Source organism: Musa acuminata, chromosome BXJ2-11 (assembly GCF_036884655.1).
Source record: "Musa acuminata AAA Group cultivar baxijiao chromosome BXJ2-11, Cavendish_Baxijiao_AAA, whole genome shotgun sequence".
Classification (NCBI taxonomy): Eukaryota; Viridiplantae; Streptophyta; class Magnoliopsida; order Zingiberales; family Musaceae; genus Musa; species Musa acuminata.
The window spans coordinates 33,396,000-33,417,381 of NC_088348.1; the positions used below are offsets into that span (position 1 = coordinate 33,396,000).

A 21,382-nucleotide genomic window follows, 5' to 3' on the forward strand; every position below is an offset into this window, starting at 1 on the left:
TCTGAGGACAGGTAGGGAAGATCGTGAGCTGTGTGCCTGATGCCAGTGCAAATTCAGCTTTGGATAGCTGGAGATGGCTTGAAACGAATTAAATTTTAGTTTCCATCACAACTTGAGATCATTGCTAATGCTCTCTAAAGCTGCATTATGTTCTATGATCTGCACCTAATGCAAGTATCTGGTGCAAATGTCAAGAAAATTCAGCTTAACAACTGGAGGTGAGCAAGTATTATAGCATCAAATTCCAAAGAAAAATGAGCATCTAAAGAGAACTGACGTCACACGATGGGATTCTGTGCTATGAGTAGATTAGATATGCAATATTCAATATGCTGATTTGTTGTCACCTAATTGATGCGATGCCATAATCCTGTTATAATCTACCACTGGACAGATAGATTTAAGTTTCTCTTATCATTTGCCACTAATAATTTATTTTCCTCTTGTGATGAAGTAGAGAAAGAGTGGGCTATGTTTTCAAGCAGAAGACATGTGAATCTTGACATGTTGCTGCTTTACCTGTATGCCAAATAATTACATGCAAACATATTTGTTAGTGTAAACAACATTAAGCCGTCGCTTCGGGGTCGACACGACTGAGTTCAGGTCCGAATGATGGGAATCTTTACGAGAAGGTCTTCGAGCTCACCGAGGTGATCGTGTGCTGTGGTCTGGACGGTATCGTTGTCTCTTCCGAGCAGGAACTCCTCGCCTTCGCCTCTCGTGGGGATCTTCGGCTTCGCCCCTGCACAAAGGTCGGGTCGGGGTGCTCGGCCCGACCCTTCCGACGATCAAGTTAGTTGATGTCAAGGGGGATTCAGATGAAGAAATCTTTTTGTGTGTCTTTCCTCTTCCCGTTCAAAATGTGAGGGTATTTATAAGGAAGCTTACTGTTTTCTGACGTGCCCGCGGGGGCAAGTTGGTAGCGTCTGACATTGGTGTTGGCGTGGCGTAAAGAACCGAGCCTGAGCAAGCGTTAATGCACCTCGATCGATGCTCTAGTCTGTTTGATCAGGTACTGTCACGTCGATCGAGACGTGAGGCGTCATCTGACGTCAGTATAGTTTATCATAATTATCATCCTCATCAATATTATTTAAAATAATTATCATCCTCATCAATATTATTTAAAATAATCCATTTCTTAACTAAATCTAGCCATTTGAACTCCTTTAAAACTACTATCATGAAATACGCCAAAAATACAAAAGTAATTTCTTGTACATTTCAATATTATTTATTTAAATTAACCAAAATAAATCATAAATTTAATCAAACTCAGATACCCCAATGGAGAAGAGTAGTTTTGAGCTGTGACTTCCATCTCTACCACCACCTTATATAAACCAGTCTCTGTCGTTTCCCTCCACCACCTCTTAATAATATTGATACTACTTTCAACCTTCTCTTCTCTCTCTAACTCTCCCTGTGGTCGATGGCCCAAGCAACCCAGGCCAAGGCATCCGAAGCCGTCCCAGCGGCGGAGTTTGTCGTCGCCGAGGCTCCCTCTGAGTCGGAACCCAAGGAGCCTGCGGCCGAGGAAAAGAAGCCCGAGGCTGAGGAGAAGAAAACCGAGGCCCAGGAGGTGGCATCGCCCGCTGACGAGGCTCCCGCTGAGTCGGAACCCAAGGAGCCTGCGGCCGAGGAGAAGAAGTCCGAGGCTAAGGAGAAGAAAAACGAGGTCCAGGAGGTGGCATCGCCCGCTGACGAGACTGCCGCCCCCGACGTCGATCCCCAGAAGAAGGCTCTCGACGAGCTGAAGGAGCTCGTGCAGGCCGCCCTCGCTAACAACGAGTTCAACCCCCCTCCACCTCCCCGGCCTCCGCCCACGGCCCCGGCGGAGGAGCAGCCGCCGATTAAGGAGGAGCTGGAAGCCGCGCCGGCAGAAGCCCCCGCCTCTGCTTCCGTGAAGGAGAGGAAGCCGACGTCGGAAGAGCTCCCGAAGACGTCCGAGGCCGCTCCTGCATCGGTTGTGGTACCTCTGAATCCGGAAGTGGTGGAGCAGCCCGCTGCACCGGTAAAGGAGGAACCTTTGCTTGCCCCTGCGCAACCGGCGGAGGAGAAGGCTGCCGAGGCTGACGACGACGGCGCCAAGACGGTGAAAGCCATCGAGGAAACCGTCGTCCCCGTGGCCGCTCCCCCTCCGGCAGCCGAGGAGGTTCCTCCTGCTGCAGAGGACTCAGCGAAGGAACCGCCTGAGGAGGACCCTGCTCCGGCACCGGCGGCTCCACCAGAGGAGGTATTCATATGGGGGATCCCTCTCGTGGGCGACGAGAAGAGCGACACCATCCTCCTCAAATTCCTCCAAGCTCGCGACTTCAAGGTGAAGGACGCCCTGGCCATGCTTAAGGACGCCGTCATCTGGAGGAAGCAGTTCGGCATCGAGGCGCTCCTGGAGGAGGACGTCGGCCTGCCGGAGCTGGACAAGGTCGTGTACATGCATGGCGTCGACAAGGAGGGCCATCCCGTGTGCTACAACGTCTACGGTGAGTTACACGACAAGGAGCTCTACGAGAAGACATTCGGCGACGCGGACAAGCGGCGCAAGTTCCTCAAGTGGAGGATCCAGTACCTTGAGAAGGGGATCAGGGAGAAGCTGGACTTCACTCCTGGTGGCATCTCCTCCATGGTTCAGGTGACAGATCTCAAGAACTCGCCACGGATCGGGAAGCATCGGCAGGTCACGAAGCAAGCCGTCACTCTGCTCCAGGACAACTACCCCGAGTTCATCGCCAAGAAGGTGACACATAGCATCTTTAATACACCCTCTTCTGGTCTTGTTTTGCCATTGAATTAACTGGAAAGGAGCAACGATGCTTACCAAACTGTCAGGTGTTCATCAATGTTCCATGGTGGTATTTGGCTGTCAACCGGATAATGAGCCCATTCTTCACACAGAGGACCAAGAGCAAGTTTGTCTTCGCCGGACCATCCAGATCTGCAGAGACCCTGTTCAAGTCTGTGATATTATCTGAATGACTTTTCTTCCTCGCTCATCCTCTTCATCGATTGCCTCCAATCGGTGGTGTAAGATCTCATACTAGTTGATGCTCTTGATGCAGATACATAGCACCTGAGCAAGTCCCGGTTGCACTCGGCGGTCTTAGCAAGGACGATGACCGCGATTTCACCGCTGCTGATGCTGCTACGGATGTCAGCATCAAACCTTCATCCAAGCAAACCATAGAAATGCCAGCCACCGAGGTTAGATCTGTTCTTCTCTTTACAATCCTGCGAGTAATGTCATGATCTAAGCTTTCGGTGAGAAAGAAGCTTCGTTTGTGACACGATGCTACTCTCGGTCGGCAGGCATGCGTTCTCGTGTGGGAAGTCCGAGTGCTGGGATGGGAGGTTAGCTACGGTGCCGAGTTCACCCCGAGCGCGGAGGACGGGTACACGGTGATCCTGCACAAGACCAGGAAGTTGGCCGCCGTCGATGAGCCCGTGATCAAAGGCTCCTTCAAGATTGGGGAGCCCGGCAAAGTGGTTCTCAGCATCGACAACCCCACGTCCAAGAAGAAGTTGCTCCTTTACCGATACAAGGTGAAGAGCTGCAGCGAATCCAACTGATGCAGGCGGCAGAAACGAGAGGAACACATCATGAAGGACTGCCTTTGTTTCGGTGATCCTACTCGTGGTTGATTGGTTTGCTTGTTCTGGTTTTGTTCACTGAATCTCGAGGGATTGTGTCACCTATCATTCGCATGTAAATGTTCTGTACATCGTCTTCCGTGGAGTTCCTGAAGTCACGTGGGCTTGCATTTTGGCAAGGTTTTCTTATAAGAATCACCGTCTTCCCTTGTGTTTCCAGCTTATCTTCCAGTGTTAGCTCGTCTTCTTCTCGACACAGGAGTAAAGGGATCTTCCACCTACTGGAAATCAAACAGAAGGAACACAAACAAAGTGGATCGGCCTAATTGTTCCTTCCTTTTTCAGATTAATGTATAATGTCCTTTATGGAGACAACGAGAAAGACAAGGGTACGCCTGTCAGACTCCGGCTCTGAACTCTATGTTCGCAGAACCCGCAGTTACATGTGGGTGAAGATGGACACAAACGGATCATTTCTTTTTTTCTGATGATAACAGCAGTCGGCTCCTTCACAAACGAAGACATGAACAATTTGTTTGCAGAGCTCGTTCGTGTGTAGCACTGATCCCAACAGAGGTCTTTCTCCGGGCCTTGGCATGTGGTTTTACTTTACAGAAACAAAGAACTCCGAAGAAGATTTGAGAGAGTTCATTACCGGGTGCTCATGACCGCAAACTCCTCGTCTCTTGCGTTCCATCCGTGTCACTCATTTCCCTTCGTCTTCGTCTGGTTGACAGGAGAGTCGATCACTTGCTGCACTTCCGATGCTGATCCAATACTCACGATTCCCATATCTGGTACAACCACCAAGTGACTCGCCCTGTTTGGCTTATTTTGAGCTACCGTTTTACATAGAACCTTTTGCACAAAAGCATCGTCGATTCAAAGCAAATCAAACGAATCTACATGCCGACATCTTTGCAATTCTCTTTCTGCCTTCTGCGGGGACGAGATGACCGACTTCCGGTAGCCACTAAGACTGACTCAGAATCTGTTCTTAGGACCTTTGTGCAAGTTCATCTTATCACTTCACCTGTTAATTCACTAGCTTTTTTTCTAATATTCGTTCGGAATCTGCCAGTCCGCTTCGCTCGTCAATGAAGCGATCGGGTCATGGATAAACCTTATCCTTCAGTCACAGTGAAGATCATCTCTGTACAGCTAATAAAAGTGGCGAATCCTGCCATTCCATGGCCAATGGTTTGGACTGCACGAGGCTTTGTCCTCTGCTTGTTTCTGTGCCATCCACAAAGGAGAAGACAGGTCATGTCTTTGGTAGACAAACATAACATTGGAATCTTCCTGCACGCAAGGCATTAGTCTTATTCATTCCACCACTTGTTTCTTCAATTGTTTTCTTTATTTGTTGGGGCCGAAAAGAACATCAAATCTAAAGTGATGCAAACAGATGTCGATCGACATGGGAAAACTTTGGTAGCCACCCAGAACTTGAAATTATGAGGTATTTTTCTTTCTTGTCTGCATTCCTTTGTGATTATATTTTTCTTCCATCATAACCTGTTTGGATTGAACATCTTATCGAGCGAGACTCATTCGCTGTTGAAATCCCATGATTAACTCGGAGTTTGAGAATGATCCCTATGCTGAGAAATAATCCCTACCCACGACAAACTCATCTATTTCTATATGTTCAACGTGACTGACTTCCATCTAATCGACAAAGAAGGGAGTAATATTTTCTGTACTTTACATGCATCACAAGATCTCCTCTCAAGTCATCTACTTGGGAACAGAAAAGGGCTGTTAACCTTGTGCTCCATCAGCTAGCAATAACTCTTTTTTTACATCTTTGTTGAGCAGTGTCTTTGAGTTCAATATTCGTTTAAGGTGCCAAGTTTCTCAATTTAGACAAGGCTGGTAGCAGATGAGTGTTGGGAAAGAAGAGGGAGTGTGGCTTGATCTCCTTCAATGGCTACAGGGCATTCTTTTAATTGATTTAGGACAAGCCCCAACCTGCAAAGTCTCAATTTGTATCAATTAAATAATTCATCAGAAGAGCAGTATATTTTTCCAAGAATATGAAAGAGCAAAGACATTGCATGCCAAAATGCCAAATAACAACGTCTTATCTTTTTCATCAATCTTCACATTAATTTTTTTTAGTTGATCTCCTCCACTAACTTGTATAACTTTTGATTTAGATACAACTTTTTAGTTAACCTTTTTTCTAGATTAAACTTTTCTAATTTATCCCAAATAATCATGACAGAGTCATCGTAAAAGACAAATAGCACTCATGCATTTTACCTCAAACTTCTCTTAATTTTTGTTGCTTATCTTTTCTGATTTATTTGTTTATCCCTTCAACATTCGTCTCATTCATCCTTCTTCTATTAAATTTCTTCATAATAAAGTCAATAGAAATAATCAACGACATCTTTGTTGAATATTTAATATTTAGATCTTTTAGACTCGGATATCACTGTTGCGAAGAGAGAGGAGAAAAATCATAAACTAAAACAAAATTCATCAAAGATTAACAATAAAAAAATATATTAAAAAGCGACCAAGATTAATGTGGTTCAATAAATTTCTGCTTATATCAGTAAAAATCAGATTTTTTTAATTAATAAATGAGATCAATTATATGATCATTGAGTTATCCAAGTATAACTTTTCTTGTTGACCGTCTCATATAAATTTAAAAAATTCTCTTAATTCTCTCTAGAAATTCTAAAACCCTTAGATTTAGGATATATTTATGGGCACAAATTTTAGTTCACTAAGAAATTTTAATTTAATTAAAATTCTATCAACTAATTTGAATATAATTAAAACTCTTAAAAATACTTATCTAACCCTATCTATGATTCTGTTGTGGTTGTTCAAAAAGTCTTAAAACTTCAAATGACTAGTGAGAGTATGCAGTGACAGTAACACCCGTTTGGATGAGTTGGTTCCTTGTACAGAGGACATTATATGTATGCTAAGGGTCACAAGCATCCCTTTTTTTAGGCATATTATAATTAAGAAATACAACCCATTCAAGAAGAATATTATTGGTTGTCATGATGCACTTTGCTCTTTGTCTAATAAGTATAGTATTGTGCCAGCTAAAATAATTCATAGACTTGTAAGACTTGTAATAGTTATGCATCATATCCTGCTCAAGTAGACAACTACTTGAAAGAGAAGCCCAACATCTCTAAGATTTGAAAGAATCAAATGATGCATATTAAAATTTGTTATATATATATATATATTATTAGATAATCTGGTGGCATAATTATTAGTTATACCAACACAAGTCTTACAAGTCTATGAACCATAACTGGAATTATTTTAGCTGGCACAACACTATACTTGTTATACAAAGATTTGGCTAATAAGCCATCGTTTTGAGTTTAGTTGGGAAGAGGAATGTCGGCAAGGTCTTCTCTATACGGCATGACTTCAGTCGCCTTGTTACCATCAGAAGGATGCACACCATCTTCCATTTCTATCTGTGATGAATCAGACTTATCCACAAAGGTCACCACTCTATCCTTTCTGAAGGCCAAGTAGAGGATCGCAAGCACGTAGACGGCCATGAAGGGGAAGACGACGATGCCGATGAGAACTGTGACCGGCCTTGGTAGACTGCTGTGGATGATCCAGTCGACGAAACTCGTACTCAAGAAATAGATGTTGATTCCTATGAGACCCACACCAAGGATCCACGAGATCACGATGATCTGCATTTGAAGTGTAAGCTTTAGCAGTTTGATGGTAGATACCGAAAGAATCAAGAGAGATACAATGGATGTAGTTGGAATCAACTCACGAAGACGGAGTTCTTGTGAGGTCCCATCTTCGTACGACTGCTGCTGAACTTGAGAAGAGGGATAAGAGCAAACGGTAGCTCGAAAGATAGTATCATCTGCACGGTTTGGGTAATCAGAATTGATGAACGCATTATTAACCTGCATGACGCAAAAGAAAATTATTCGTCTTGGATGAATAAATTCGATACCGATGCGATGATTATAAGTTTTCCTGCTCCAGCAGAGCCTCCGATGATAGAGACGATCAGGCTGGGACCGATGGCGACGCATCGAGTCATGAGGTTCTGAAGCCACATTCTCATCTTGATGTCCAAGAAGCCCTGCGCACGCGTTAGTGTTATCGATCATCATGATCGCTTGGTTTAATCCCAGGTTACTAAGCAAAAATGGTGATCTGAATCACTACCATAACGTTACCTGCATGATGTATTGGCCAGCGTACGTGCCAGTTATTGTGGAGCTTTGTCCGGAGGCCAGCAATGCGATCCCGTAGACTATGGAGCTCGACTTTCCCAAGACATTCTGAGGAGAACACAAGCAACGAAAGCATCTCAACTTGTGTTGCCATCACGATGATGAAGATGATGAAGATGATGATGATGATGAAGAAGAAGAAGAAGAAGAAGAAGAAGAAGAAGAAGAAGAAGACAAACCTTGAGCAGAAAAGAGGCTGAGTTGAGGGTCAAATCACTGCATGTATCAGAATCATCAGATGAGAGGTTATCGGTAGCACAAACAGTTCCGGACACGGACACAACTGCTATGTTGATGAGCAATGCGACCAGTAGCGCGAAGCCGCTCTCCAAGAGGAAGTACCGACAGGCGTCCTACACGAAGACAAAAGGAACATGAGCAAATATCGATCTTAATCCTTCTTATAGATTATCGTTGATGAACATTTTCCTTTTTAATCCTTGTTGGGCTTACATTGATTCCTTTGACGGAGGGAGGAGTCTTTCTCGATAGCACCAGTGCCGAATGCAAAAACAGATTGTGCCTGCACGCAGAGACAAGGCCAATGCAGTAAGCAAAGAATCACGGAGAAGTAATCATATGGCAGGAGTGTCGATCTGCTCACGGCATGACGAGAGCACCCAGGAGAGCGATGGCATCGCTGGTGGCACTGTCGCCCTTAAGCCTCGGCACGAAGAGTCCCCTGATCACCTCAGATGCAGGGGGCTTTACGTAGCTCAACTCTCCGAAAAAGCAGGCAGCCATGACAAACACCAGCACTGATATCAAAAGTTCAAGCTTCCGGACCTGCAAGTAGAATGGTTTTTTCTTCTCTGTAACTTGTTTCCATGCCAAGATAGTAACTTCTCAGTTGTTTAAACCTGTATAAACCGGTTTAATTATACCGACAAGGTACAGACAGGGCGAAGGATTCCAACTTGTTTTCTTCCTCCTCTTTTGCTTGTGTTTGTTGGAAAAACAACAGTACATGAGACAAACATTTGTCCCAAAATCTATTCGGTCCATCACCATTTGACGCCAATTGCATTAGAAACAGTGAAAGGTTGGAACAAGGGTTGAAATTACCCCATATCTCTGGAGTCCAAGAAGCAGCAGAGTGCTCAACCCTGTGATGAGGACACCTGCCCACACTGGGATGTGAAACAAGATGTTGAGAGCAAAGGATGTTCCTATCACTGCAAAAAAAGCTCATCCGTCCCAGTAAGTCTGAATCGTTTAACGACGAAGAAACATCAAGAGGCTCACACAAAATTCTTGAGCTCAGAAACAACCTTCTGGGATATCAGCAGCAATCACAGCCAGTTCTGCAACCACCCACAGACAGTACTTCACAAATTTTGGATACTCCGCTTTACACAGCTCCGCGAGGTGCTTCCCTTTTGTGAAGTGCGAGTACGAGGAGCATTTCAAGTACATATCGGTTGTCTACAAAACAATCCAGAAAAAAGGAAGAAAAAAGTTGTGTTTCTGATTCTGATACCTGTAGTCACCCCGAGATTTGCTGCTAGTGATTGTATTATCAGCGCGAAAATGAGACCAATTAGTATAACCCACAAGAGCTGTTTTTAAGAATTTCCACAATATGCATCAGTCAATCCAGGAAGAGGGAAGAAGATGAAGGATTAAGCAGCAGAAAAATGAATCAAGAGATAAACAAGTTAGTTATCCTTATCCAACAATCCGGACGAACAGATTCAGATCCAAAGAGTTCAAACAAGAATCGTTTTTTAGAGAGGATATATAGGTATATATATATATATATATATCTCCTTTTATACAGCATTTATCGACTGACTTGAGGAAATAGCTGTCTCAGAAAAAGAACCACTGAAAGAGACTAGCGATTTCCATGTTTAGATTACCTCGTATCTGTGATTCGCTCCGGCTTGTAGGTCCGTCTCCACTGCCACAGAATTCAAAGCATAAGTTCGATTGCTCAAGATTTAGAGAGAGATCGTGTGTCTCACAATTGCCAGGATCAAGGTAAGCCAGGGAAACAAGGAATCCGGGTCCAACATGAGCTAGAAACTTTTTCCATCCAGCCTTCTGCAGTGATGAAATAATCCTCTATTAGCTATAAATAAACATAAGAGAGAAGAAGAAAAGGAAGTAACAACACAAAGAAAGGAAGTATAAGTTGGAGAACAACCAGCTCCTGGGACTCATCTTTGTTCATGTCACTAGTCTCCACTGATGATGCTTTAACTGCAGGTAGTCCATTAATCTTTTCTTCGGCAGCTGCAACTCTTCTACTCCCTCTTCCATGAGCGCCATCTCTTCTGATCTCTCTTCCCTCATGCAACTCCATCTCTATTCCCTCACCATACATCTGATTCCTCCTCACTGAACCTCAACGAGACCACCCCTTTGTCTGCATTATATATAAATAAGAAGACCCTATGATGACTTAAAATTATATATGTATATATATATTATATGCATAGCTGGCTTCAGATTTATTTTAAGCCACCAAAGGGTCTTCTTCTTTATTGCATGAAGGTATGGCGAGGAAAGAGAGATAAGAAGAGATGGTGCTCATATGAGAGGGAGCAAAAAGAGTTGCAGCTGCCGAAGAAGTATACGTTGGAGAGTGGTTTGGCCTGTGCTACTGATGAGTAGATACAACAAGAAAACCTATAAAAAAGAATGTCACGCTTGTATCCAATGTGCTACCGACTGAGTTCATTCAACCGGCATATTTATTTCCATGCAACTGGAGTGGGACTCGAACATTGCATGAGCAAGAACGAAGTGTCATACTTTTGTGGCCGTGTCTTCCAATCTTTGAGAAGTTAATGATGATAAATGACATAGGGAACCAGAAGGGGAGTTGGTGCATGAGAAAAGATGATAAATGAGGAGGCGTGGATAAGAGTATACAGACGTAGTTTTATTGGTCTGCGCGTTGATAGGTGGAGCAAGTCAGCACGGCCCCTTTCAGGGTTCCAGGCGTCCAGGTACATCTCTCTAAACCTCACGATTGATAACAATGAATGGTTATTGACTTGTGGATAGAATTATATTTGATGCTTTAAAAATTGACTAGAAACGACAACCTGAAAGAGACCGACATCATAATCTATGAACTTACACCTATGAGATAGATACTGTGACAGATGTTCGGTGGCTGTCCAAACGATTAAAGGAGTATATAACTCGAGTAGGACGGGTATCAAACTCCTAACACACGGGAGTGATGTTATCATTCACAATAAATCCGCGAGTCACGTTTGAATACATTTTCCTCTATCCATAAGATATGGAGACGTGAGAATTCTTCTTCTTCGGTGAGCTGTTGGTACGTGATGATGATGCTGTTGAGCATACACGTACGTGTTCTTTTGAATCTCACAAGGCATGAACAGTGCGACGTCGAGGAGCTGTGAAGTAAGCATGCAAGTCTTTAGCAGACCGATGGTGCGAAAATGCATGGTTTACTGCCACAACATTTATATGGATAGCTCGTAATTAGTATCATGGACAGGTTGCAAAACTATGAGAAAAACTGCTAAACAGTCATACTTCAAAGCTTGAGTTGCTCTTGTCCTTCTTATCGCACATCCCAGCACTCGAGAGACGAGAGAGAGACAGAGATATATATAGATATGCGTGTGATTCTTAGTAGGATTTGCATGTTCAGGTGGATTGATCTGTCGTGCTGCACCCGATGGCATGGTGCAAATGAGCTGGTAGGCTTGTTTTTTAGACATGTAATGCTAATATTTTTATTTTCTGTTGAGATGGAGAATACAGGAAGACAATATATTGTTTCCTTTGGTTATTAATCTTCCCATAGATAGATAAATATATAAATAACACTGGAGAATTATATTGTCATGATAATATATACCAACCCCTTAGACAATACCGATCGACGAGGACTCCATCGGACAATAAGATGTATAAGAACGAAATTAAACATCGGACGATCGTATAACATCGTCCCTGCTATTGTCACTATGAGTTATTAATATCTTGGTGAAAAGATTAGACAACAAAAGAAGAAAGGAAAAGTTGTTTCATCTGATCCAGAAGGGAAGAGAGTTTGATTCTCGTCATGTAATACATACCCTAGGAAAATATACCATCTGTAAACTTGCCATGACATCCAAATTCTAAGAAACGATTAGGTTGGGGAAATTTTAATTCCGATATGCAAAGAACAATTATATGCTTAACTCAGAACAAAACCACGAAAACTCTTAAAGAGTGCTAAAGAGAAAAAAAAAAAAGTTTTCGCATGATTAAGGTGACAAGCCAAGAAAGTATGTGGCTGCTGCGATGCAAACTACAGTGCAACACGGTATACCCCACCATGGAACATTTTGGTCTTGATAAGAAAGATTGAAGGATCGATCTCCCATATTTTTAGGGAGGAAAATAATGTAGTTAAATTAGTTGGCAAACATATGCACCGATAACTATGTCCTTGATTTTTTTTTTGGTTTGCAGAGATGCAAACGGGCACGTACTTCATCTCAATTAGGTAATACATAACGTACATGGAGGAACTAAAGTATGATCACCAGCTCTTTTCACTCCAATTTTGTTTCCATACCTTAAGTACAGAACCAGTACAAGCTACCTTGCCTATGTACTCCCATCGGTTAGGAGTAGTGTTGCGCCTTTGTTTTCATATATCTTGGAAGATTCTTGGCCTTTCGTATAGGTGGAAAGTCTAATAAATTGCCCCTGATATTTCTGATAATAAATTTGGTCAACTTGTATACCGTGACACTGGCAATGATAAACATTGCCTCTGATATTTCTAATAATAAATTTGGTCAACTTGCACACCGCGACACTGGCAATGATAATGGAAGTCAGAGTTTATCATGTGGTAGATGCTCTGAATTCAGTCACAGGACTTCACATGATTTATATAGGAGGCTCTCTTCCTGTCATCTTATGGTGTGTGCTACTATCAACATCATTACTTCTATTTCTAATCCGACTTGTTTGTTTCTAGCAGAACCTGGTGGCATGGATGCTAAGCAATATTTTTTTGGGATACAGCTACTCTACAGCAAGGTTGACTAAATTACCATTTAGCAGGAGGAGGAGGAGCATCTTTCTCTGGATCTCACCGGGTCAAGCTGCACAAGATTAAATATATGCCACGTAACCATGAGCACCGTACATAAGATAATAGGTGCTTAATGAGTTAGGTTAAAGTGAAATGTCTTCGGATAAGTTTGACGAAGTTTTGAGCGTGTCGTCATATACACAAATCTATACGAGTCTGATGTGTCATAATTTTCGGATTAGGTTATGTGGGGAACATGCAAGCCACGTCACAGGAGCATGTCAGCACTTCCAACTCCTTTGTTAAACCAAAGAATGGCATCAGCGAGCATCGAGCTAATAAGCACTCGAGAATTGCACTTTGTCACATATCCACTATGCAACTAAATCCATGGCATTTCAAGAAAAGGAACGGAAGAGTATTAAACGCATCTAAACATTTGGATCCAGAAACTGGTGTCTCATCAGTGATTTATGTAGGGCAAGACGATACAGCATAAGGAGTGCGGTCGAGTCTTTGCATGCTTGATCAACTATAGGCTTGTGCTAAGCTCTCCGAGCGCTGCGGCATCGATCTCCAGTTCCGGCGAAGAAAAGCTTTGATGGGTTCAGCCTCGGAATGCGAGGAGTAGACCCATCACTGATGGCGGCCTTCAAAGGAATGGCGTAATGGACCTTCTCGATTCCTGCCGTAATATTCGGCCCCAAATCTAATTGATGGATCGAAAATTATGGACTGTAAGGCTCATTTCAGTCTCATTATACCAATGGAAAACCCATTTCAGGCTCATTGCATTTGTATGTTTCTTGGTAAGGATTTTGCATATATATATATATATATATACATTTTCAAAGCACGGGCTTTGCTTTGTTTCTTGGTAAACTAAACCCTTTATGTATCGATCGAAGGCTTGCCTCATGTATTATCTGCAGAAGGGAGTGAAGAGTGCGTTCACTCGACGCACGTACGCGACGTGAAAATGCCCATGTCACCTCATCACTTCTCTCTCTACGTCCCCACGACCACATCCTTTTCTTCTTCATCGCTGCTTCACTAGTCAAGTCGTGACAATAACTTCCGTCCGTGCCATTCTTTCTTTCCATCTTAACCGGATTCTTGAATCCACTATTTCCTTTTTCTTCTTTTGGAAGGTCAAACCACTTTCTTCACTAGCATTTATCTTTGCTGCCAAGGTAGGAATGCAAGAAACTGTTCTATTTAATTCTTAGAATTTAATTCTATTTAATTAAATTGTTCACACACACACAAGAAACTGTTCTATTTAATTCTTCACTAGCATTTATCTTTGCTGCCAAGGTGGGAATGCAAGGTCAAACCACTTTCTTCACTAGCATTCTCTCTCTCTCTCTCTCTCTCTCTCTCTCTCTCTCTCTCTGTATATATATATATGTGTGTGTGTGTGTGACATGAGGAGAGTTTGCACTGTAAGGGTGATGTGTAGTTAAGGTCATTGCTCCTAACGAATCCTTCTAGTTCTTCACGTTAATAAGATATTGTTAGCTTATTATTTTAGCACGTGTTCTCGAGTATTTCTAGATCTTGCTCTTGATTTTGTTGTATATATGAAGTGTTGCTCGTTCTCAGGGATGTTATTGGACAGCCTGCGGAGAGAGTCGACGATATATCTTTTGGAGAGAAGAGGTGATGGATTTGAAGGTGGCGCTTGTGGTGGTGTTATGGTTGTCAATGGGAGCGAGAGGCGGAGACGTGACTTACGATGGAAGGGCTCTGATGATAAACGGAACACGAAGGTTGCTCTTCTCCGGTTCCATTCATTACCCTCGAAGCACGCCAGAGGTACTGTTCCATCGTGTCCTCCATCTTCCATCTGTATCGCCGTTAAGTTTTGCTCCCCTAAATGCATGCTTGGATCTTCCACCGTCCATCATGATGTTTCACGAAAGAGATAGATGACATGGGTCTTTTCTTTCTGTTCATCCTTCCATTGATTCCTTCTCGCTGGTTCTGCAGCAGTTAAACTAATGAAGATATCAATCCAAATTGAGCTTTCCATATATTGCTACCGCTCAGATTGCTTCGGATCGAGTCAAGGAATTTTGTTAGCCAGGAAGGGTTGGTTGACTTTAAAACACTATTATTTAACTGATCTCCGATGAACAGTGGCTTGTTAACATCAGATCCGAAGCATAAATTCTATTGTAATGTTACAACCCGAGTGACACGGTAGTGTACCATGATTTAAATATTTATTCTTGCATCTTCCAAGAGGGATAGATGATTTGATTTTATTGGTTTAAATGGTTCAGCCACAAGTTGATAGCCAGTATCGTGGTCCCAAAGACAATATTATATTACATATTAATATAATATATAATATTATTATATTAACAGTTGCACATGAGAAGGAAATCCAACCAGAGAGATTGTAGGAAATCCAACTTAGATCGGAGCTTACGATGACGGATGATTGAGTTGTACTCCATAAATAAATACTAAACGCCGTGGAGCTTACGTACCTCAACTATATTGTTATTAACGAAATGAGAGCAATGGGTACTGATAAATACATTTGAAGATAATAAAAGAATTGCAACTCAACAATGTATACAATTTCATCTATATTTATACATGTTCATAATCACGTTGCTTATTGTCGGCCCAAGTTTCACATCTGCAAAGCATATTCATTCTCCTTTGGTTCTAAAAGCTAACAAGTTTCACATCTGTACATAATATAGAAATGGCCGTATCTGATTGCCAAGGCCAAGGAGGGAGGGCTCGATGTGATACAAACTTACGTGTTCTGGAACGTGCATGAGCCTATTCAAGGACAGGCAAGTCTGATCCGTACATATTTATAGGATACTCTCTGTGATTCTTCTACATATCGTTGTATTGCGATTTGTATAGATTTATCAATTGTGGAATATTCTCAGTACGACTTTCGAGGAAGATTCAACCTGGTGAGATTCATCAAACAAGTTCAAGCTGGAGGCCTGTATGTGAGCCTCAGAATCGGTCCTTTCATTCAGTCAGAGTGGAAGTATGGGTACGCACGCAATGCTGTCTTGTAGATTGTACGTGTTATTTTCTTTCGCTTTTAGATGGAATGGATCATACAGAAACGCGGAGAAATCAATCTTTATAATGTGATTAATATGCCACCCTGATTGCCGTTCGAGGCACTAATGGTGCATCAAGAAGACGAAAGACGTAAGGGATGATGTGACTGCTTCCCTGACGTACAGAGGAATTCTTTCAGATCGTGTAACAACAGGAAGAACCTTGACATATTTTCTCAGGGACTAGTTGGAGTGGAATTGGTAGAGGTCTGCAGAGTGCAGAGGTTGTTCATTTCCTAATGCATTCTGCTCTTGATTTGCTGCTGCAGAGGGCTTCCGTTCTGGCTGCATGACGTTCCAGGCATCGTCTTTCGCTCTGATAATGAAGCTTTCAAGGCAGGTGCTTGATTGCAAACCCACAGTCGGTTCCCATTTCCTCCATAAAACTCGCAGTCCCCTGTCATATATCAACCAAGGAGTCGTTTGTCTTGCGCTTGTACTCATCATGCCTGTTTGTTCGCCCGCAGTTCCACATGCAAAAATACGTGACGAAGATCGTCGACATGATGAAGTCTGAGAGGTTGTTTGCTTCCCAAGGTGGCCCGATCATAATTACTCAGGTAATGGCCACATCCGAGGAAGCTGATCTTGCAAACTTTATTTGGGTTCAGTACGAATCATTCGAGTGCGATGATGCAGATCGAGAATGAATACGAGAATGTGGAGGCTGCATTCGCCGAGAGAGGGCCTTCCTACGTTCGGTGGGCAGCATCGATGGCTGTAGGCCTTGGTACCGGTGTTCCCTGGACGATGTGCAAGCAGAGTGACGCTCCTGATCCTGTGGTAAGTCATCTCGTACTATGTACCAATCATCATGCGTTTCCAAGGATTGAATCACCCACGATTGCAGTTTTCGGTATCACGATCTTCCAATTTCATCTACAGATCAATACCTGTAATGGGATGAAATGTGGGGAAACCTTTTCGGGGCCTAATTCACCGAAAAAGCCATCACTGTGGACAGAAAATTGGACTCAGAGGTATGTCTGCTTAATTCTCTCACCATGTCTCACTCCTCGTTGGTTTCAGAAATGCATGATTGTTCTTATTCATCGATTATTTTGTGCAGAAAGTGATGTTGTAAACATAACAAGGCAGATTTCTGCAACAAAAATCATGATCACATCATCTGCATCCAATTAATACTATGACTAGTTCTTATTCCATTTTGCGATTGAAAATGGTTTCTGGAATTTGTCTGATGTCCCATCAGAGCCTGTTTAGTTCTACTTGCTATTTATTTTACATTGAAAATGCTGCCTCGAAATTTTTACTTCATTATTTTGGTGACTCGTAATGGTCTGAGAAGAATGCTGTGTGATACTTGTGATGCAAAGATATCAAGTTTACGGAGAAGATCCACGACCAAGGTCTGCTGAAGATATTGCCTTTGCTGTCGCCTTATTTATAGCGAAAAAGAATGGAAGTTTTGTGAATTACTACATGGTATGGTTGGTTCTCTCTTACAGAAAATTCATCGTATGAATCTTGTTATTAGTTCAAGGACATGGTTTGGCAAATGATCCGACTGTTCGACAAACCTTCTTGTTCCTGAAGACCAATCATGTTACATTTTGAACTGTCGTAGAACTGCACTGACATCGCTGAATGTGTTTGTTGATATGCTACTCTGTTCTGCTTAAGGAAACTAAGGAGTACAATCCATAACAATAATAAGAAACCTTCTTCTCCTTGACTAGATTAATCATACTCTCCATTTGTTGATTCTAGTCTTGTGAGTTTCAAGTCATACAACTTATCATCTCAATGCAGTATCATGGGGGTACAAACTTTGGAAAGTCTGCCTCATCATATGTTACAACAAGTTATTATGATCAAGCTCCTCTTGATGAATATGGTCAGTTATTCTACTATCATATTTACATGTACATGGCTTATATTCGAAAAGAAAGCTAATCTTTCATTTGCACACAACACATGCAGGCTTAATCTGGCTGCCTACATGGGGTCATCTCAGGGAATTACATGCTGTCATCAAGTTATGCCAGGAAGCGTTACTTTGGGGAAGGTATACTTATTATTCACTTGCCAAGTTACAGGAGGTAAGATTGCTACCATCTGATAAATAACCAAATAAACATTCTTAGTTTGGGAGTTAATATCACGATTTTTTTTTTTTTGTTTAAATTCTGCAGGCACATCTCTTTCGAACAAATTCAGGAAAATGTGCTGCTTTTCTCGTAAATTACGATAAATCTCTGGTTGCAAATCTGCATTTTCTTGATGCCATCTATGAATTACCAGCCAAATCCATTAGTATCTTACCAGATTGCAAGAAGACAGCCTTCAATACTGCCAAGGTCAGCTAGAGCAGCATTCAGGAAACTGAAAGTTTTGTTCTTTATGACCGAATGTTATCTCATTGGACAGGTGAGCGCTCGATATGGTGAAAGAACAGCAGAGCCCGTTCAGTATCTCAATCGAAGTCAGCAGTGGGAAGCATCTGCAGAAGAGTCTAACATCGCCGGCAAGGCTTCACTCGTAGCGAAAGGGCTATTGGAACAAATGTCGACAACAAAAGACGTGACAGATTATCTCTGGTACACCACAAGGTAACATGAGATATTTCAATCTCTTATACATGCCTCTTCATGTCTGTGTGACCTTTGCCTCAATTGCAGCTATAACCATTCACGACAAGATGGTCAGATTACTCTTCATGTCGACTCTCTTGCACATGTTCTACATGTCTTTGTAAATGATGAGTTACTTGGTAAGTAATCTACAGCTCGAGCATCTGTTTCATTAATGCTGTTAAATGTTGCACAAGAAAACTTTACATTTTCTTATCTGCATAATAGGAATAAGATCAAGTGAGGAGGCAAAAAAGGACTGAATAACTCATCAATTTAGAAATCTATCTCTCTCTCTCTCTCTCTCTCTCTCTTTTCCCCTCTTTTCAACTCTTTTACTGGTATTATTTCACAAAAGAATGTCTTACATATGAATTCCAGAATTCTATTTTTTTATCCTAGCAAGGTTAAAGCTCATGACTTCTACTTTGTGATGTGATCAGGTACTGTGCATGGAAAAAATGATGGAGAGCTACCTGTTTTCGATAAACCCATTCAGCTCAAGGGAGGCCAGAACAATATCTCTTTGCTCAGTGTTATGGTTGGACTACCGGTGAGGAAGAATTCGTCATGATCGATCCTTTGTCTACCACTTAGAAAGAAAAGAAAGAGTGAAATTTGCATGGTCATAAAGCACCGTAAAGCAGGATATCTGCAGTCAAAAGAAAGAATTTTTAGGCTTGCTTCCAATTAATCTACACTTTTATTAGGTAGTAGGAATATGAATCAATCAGTTCAATTTCCAGTCGAAAAGCTTCTCCATTGCATACATCATAATCAATTAATTGTGCTCGTGTAACTGCAGAGTTAAGTTGCCTGCAGTTGCCGAGCGACATGACACTGCATCTTAGACTGCGAAAGGAATGTCTCTTCCATTTTCGACCTCTTGGTGTCAATCACTTTGTGTCGTCATCTAGAAAATTCTGTCATTTTCAACAATAATGTATGCAACAATAATAATGTGTGATATTATTGGTTTGAAGGACTCAGGAGCATATCTTGAGAATCGTTTTGCCGGAATCCAACATGTAAGAATCCAAGGGACTGGAAATTTATCTCGAGATCTCACACATGAGCTATGGCGTTACCAGGTCAGGAAATGATAGTGTAATCTAGGAATGAAACAGTTGGACTTTCTTTCCATGTAAAAACACAGTGGTGTGATGATGAATGCAGGTTGGTTTACGGGGAGAGAAGGTGCTAATCTACACCGAGGAAGGATCAAAGAAAGCAGTCTGGAATCCTGTTGTGAGCTTCGCAAATAAACCCCTGATATGGTACAAGGTAAAGGCCACTTGCTACATCACTCCGAAACCAATTCTGCAGATGCAATCGATGATGCCAAAAACTCTTGTTTGTTGCAGACAAGGTTTGATGCTCCACGGGGTACCGATCCTGTGGCACTTAACCTTACGAACATGGGGAAAGGAGAGGTGTGGATCAACGGGGAAAGCATCGGCCGCTACTGGGCGTCCTTTAAAGCTCCAAGTGGAAAGCCATCTCAGTCTCTGTAAGTACAGCTCATATTCTAAACGGGAGTGTCCCTTGTGGCTCGCTTGGGTGATGTAGCAACTCTACGCAGGTATCATGTTCCTCGCTCCTTTCTGAGGCCATCAAACAACCTCCTTGTTCTCTTCGAGGAAATGGGAGGCGACCCTCGCTCTATCACGGTGGACACCATCTCGGTTGCTCGTGTCTGTGGTCATGTAGCTGAATCATATTACCCGTCAGTGTTCTCCGAAAGCAAACACCCATACGTTCGACTTGGATGTCAACGGGGGAGAAGCATCTCATCCATAGGGTTTGCCAGCTTTGGAACTCCTATGGGGAACTGTAAAAGCCATGCTATGGGCGGTTGCCACTCTGTTGCTTCCAGAGCTGTTGCAGAGAAGGTGGGCTCTTCTTCTTCTTCTCTTGTAGACATGAATTGATCTCAGACAACATACATATCACAAAGAAATTGAACTGTATGTGTTTGGACAGGCTTGTCTGGGTAAGGAGAAATGCTCGATTCCTGTGACCACGAGCAGATTTAGAGGCGATCCATGCCCGGGCATCACGAAGTCTCTCCTGGTTGTTGCCGAATGCAGTTGATTCGATTTGGTGCATTTACAGGAAAAGTCCAACTTTCCATTAGACTAACCTCATGAGGATGATTAAATGGAGGAACACACGATTCTTTTGGAACTTCTATCGTCTCATGTGTTTGGCATGAGACTTGCATGACCACACAACAATATGATCGTTTAATTCGTTAAGAAGATGAGACTGATTCTGCCTCACCTTTGTCTCTCTCACCCAATATCTTCTCTCAGGATTAAGGAGATCGTTGGAAACGGTGTTCCTGACGCTCTCTGTTAGCTTCGAGATCTGATGGCGATGGTCTCTGTAGGTATCAGGTTACTGGAATGATTCGATTCCAGAGAATTGCGTACATTTCAGGCTATTGTCAGATGCTCCTACTTCGATGCAGACTATTGATAACTACTCCGATGTGGAATTAATTGTCTTTTTCTTTGGCTGGCTGCGTGAAGAATGTTGATAATGTTTCTCCTTTGCAGACTGGATGGGACATCAAAGATTGATGCGATAATTTGTGACCGTGGCACATTGCCACCTTAATGGTTCTCATAATCTCATTTCCTTGCCTTGAAAGCAATTTTTTTTGGGACAACCGCTTTAAGAAACAAACAGACTTTGATGTAACATCTCCTTTGGCTCTTCAGCTCGTGTGTCTTTAAACACTGATGCTATCACGAGAAATAGGCGGTGTTCTTGGGACTTTTGAGCTTGATGCTCCTCAAAGAC

At 42.4% G+C, this 21,382-nt stretch overlaps 3 protein-coding genes across 3 annotated transcripts; 2 read left to right on the forward strand and 1 right to left on the reverse strand.

The window, feature by feature from the left end:
• The first annotated feature begins 1,385 nt into the window (after nucleotides 1–1,385).
• Nucleotides 1,386–3,815, forward strand: LOC135627056 (patellin-3-like). The gene is made up of 4 exons (XM_065133007.1): nucleotides 1,386–2,740; nucleotides 2,833–2,957; nucleotides 3,063–3,204; nucleotides 3,310–3,815. The coding sequence occupies exons 1-4, from the start codon at nucleotides 1,436–1,438 to the stop codon at nucleotides 3,568–3,570; spliced, it is 1,833 nt and encodes a 610-aa protein (XP_064989079.1). The 5' UTR covers nucleotides 1,386–1,435; the 3' UTR covers nucleotides 3,571–3,815.
• A 2,970-nt stretch (nucleotides 3,816–6,785) lies between these two features.
• On the reverse strand, nucleotides 6,786–10,210 carry LOC135627034 (metal transporter Nramp5-like). The gene is made up of 13 exons (XM_065132979.1): nucleotides 10,000–10,210; nucleotides 9,818–9,896; nucleotides 9,713–9,753; nucleotides 9,331–9,409; nucleotides 9,122–9,226; nucleotides 8,916–9,025; nucleotides 8,455–8,636; nucleotides 8,304–8,373; nucleotides 8,030–8,203; nucleotides 7,794–7,898; nucleotides 7,565–7,696; nucleotides 7,376–7,471; nucleotides 6,786–7,286 (listed from the first exon to the last, which is right to left on the reverse strand). Exons 1-13 carry the CDS (start codon nucleotides 10,177–10,179, stop codon nucleotides 6,957–6,959), a joined length of 1,683 nt encoding a protein of 560 aa, XP_064989051.1. The 5' UTR covers nucleotides 10,180–10,210; the 3' UTR covers nucleotides 6,786–6,956.
• A 4,278-nt stretch (nucleotides 10,211–14,488) lies between these two features.
• Nucleotides 14,489–20,804, forward strand: LOC135627032 (beta-galactosidase 7-like). Its single transcript, XM_065132977.1, has 19 exons — nucleotides 14,489–14,694; nucleotides 15,597–15,692; nucleotides 15,795–15,907; nucleotides 16,250–16,316; nucleotides 16,448–16,540; nucleotides 16,620–16,763; nucleotides 16,866–16,960; nucleotides 17,318–17,426; nucleotides 17,754–17,838; nucleotides 17,925–18,043; nucleotides 18,137–18,301; nucleotides 18,372–18,553; nucleotides 18,623–18,714; nucleotides 19,018–19,127; nucleotides 19,558–19,665; nucleotides 19,751–19,858; nucleotides 19,939–20,084; nucleotides 20,157–20,466; nucleotides 20,558–20,804. Exons 1-19 carry the CDS (start codon nucleotides 14,542–14,544, stop codon nucleotides 20,666–20,668), a joined length of 2,406 nt encoding a protein of 801 aa, XP_064989049.1. The 5' UTR covers nucleotides 14,489–14,541; the 3' UTR covers nucleotides 20,669–20,804.
• The last annotated feature ends 578 nt before the right edge of the window (nucleotides 20,805–21,382 follow it).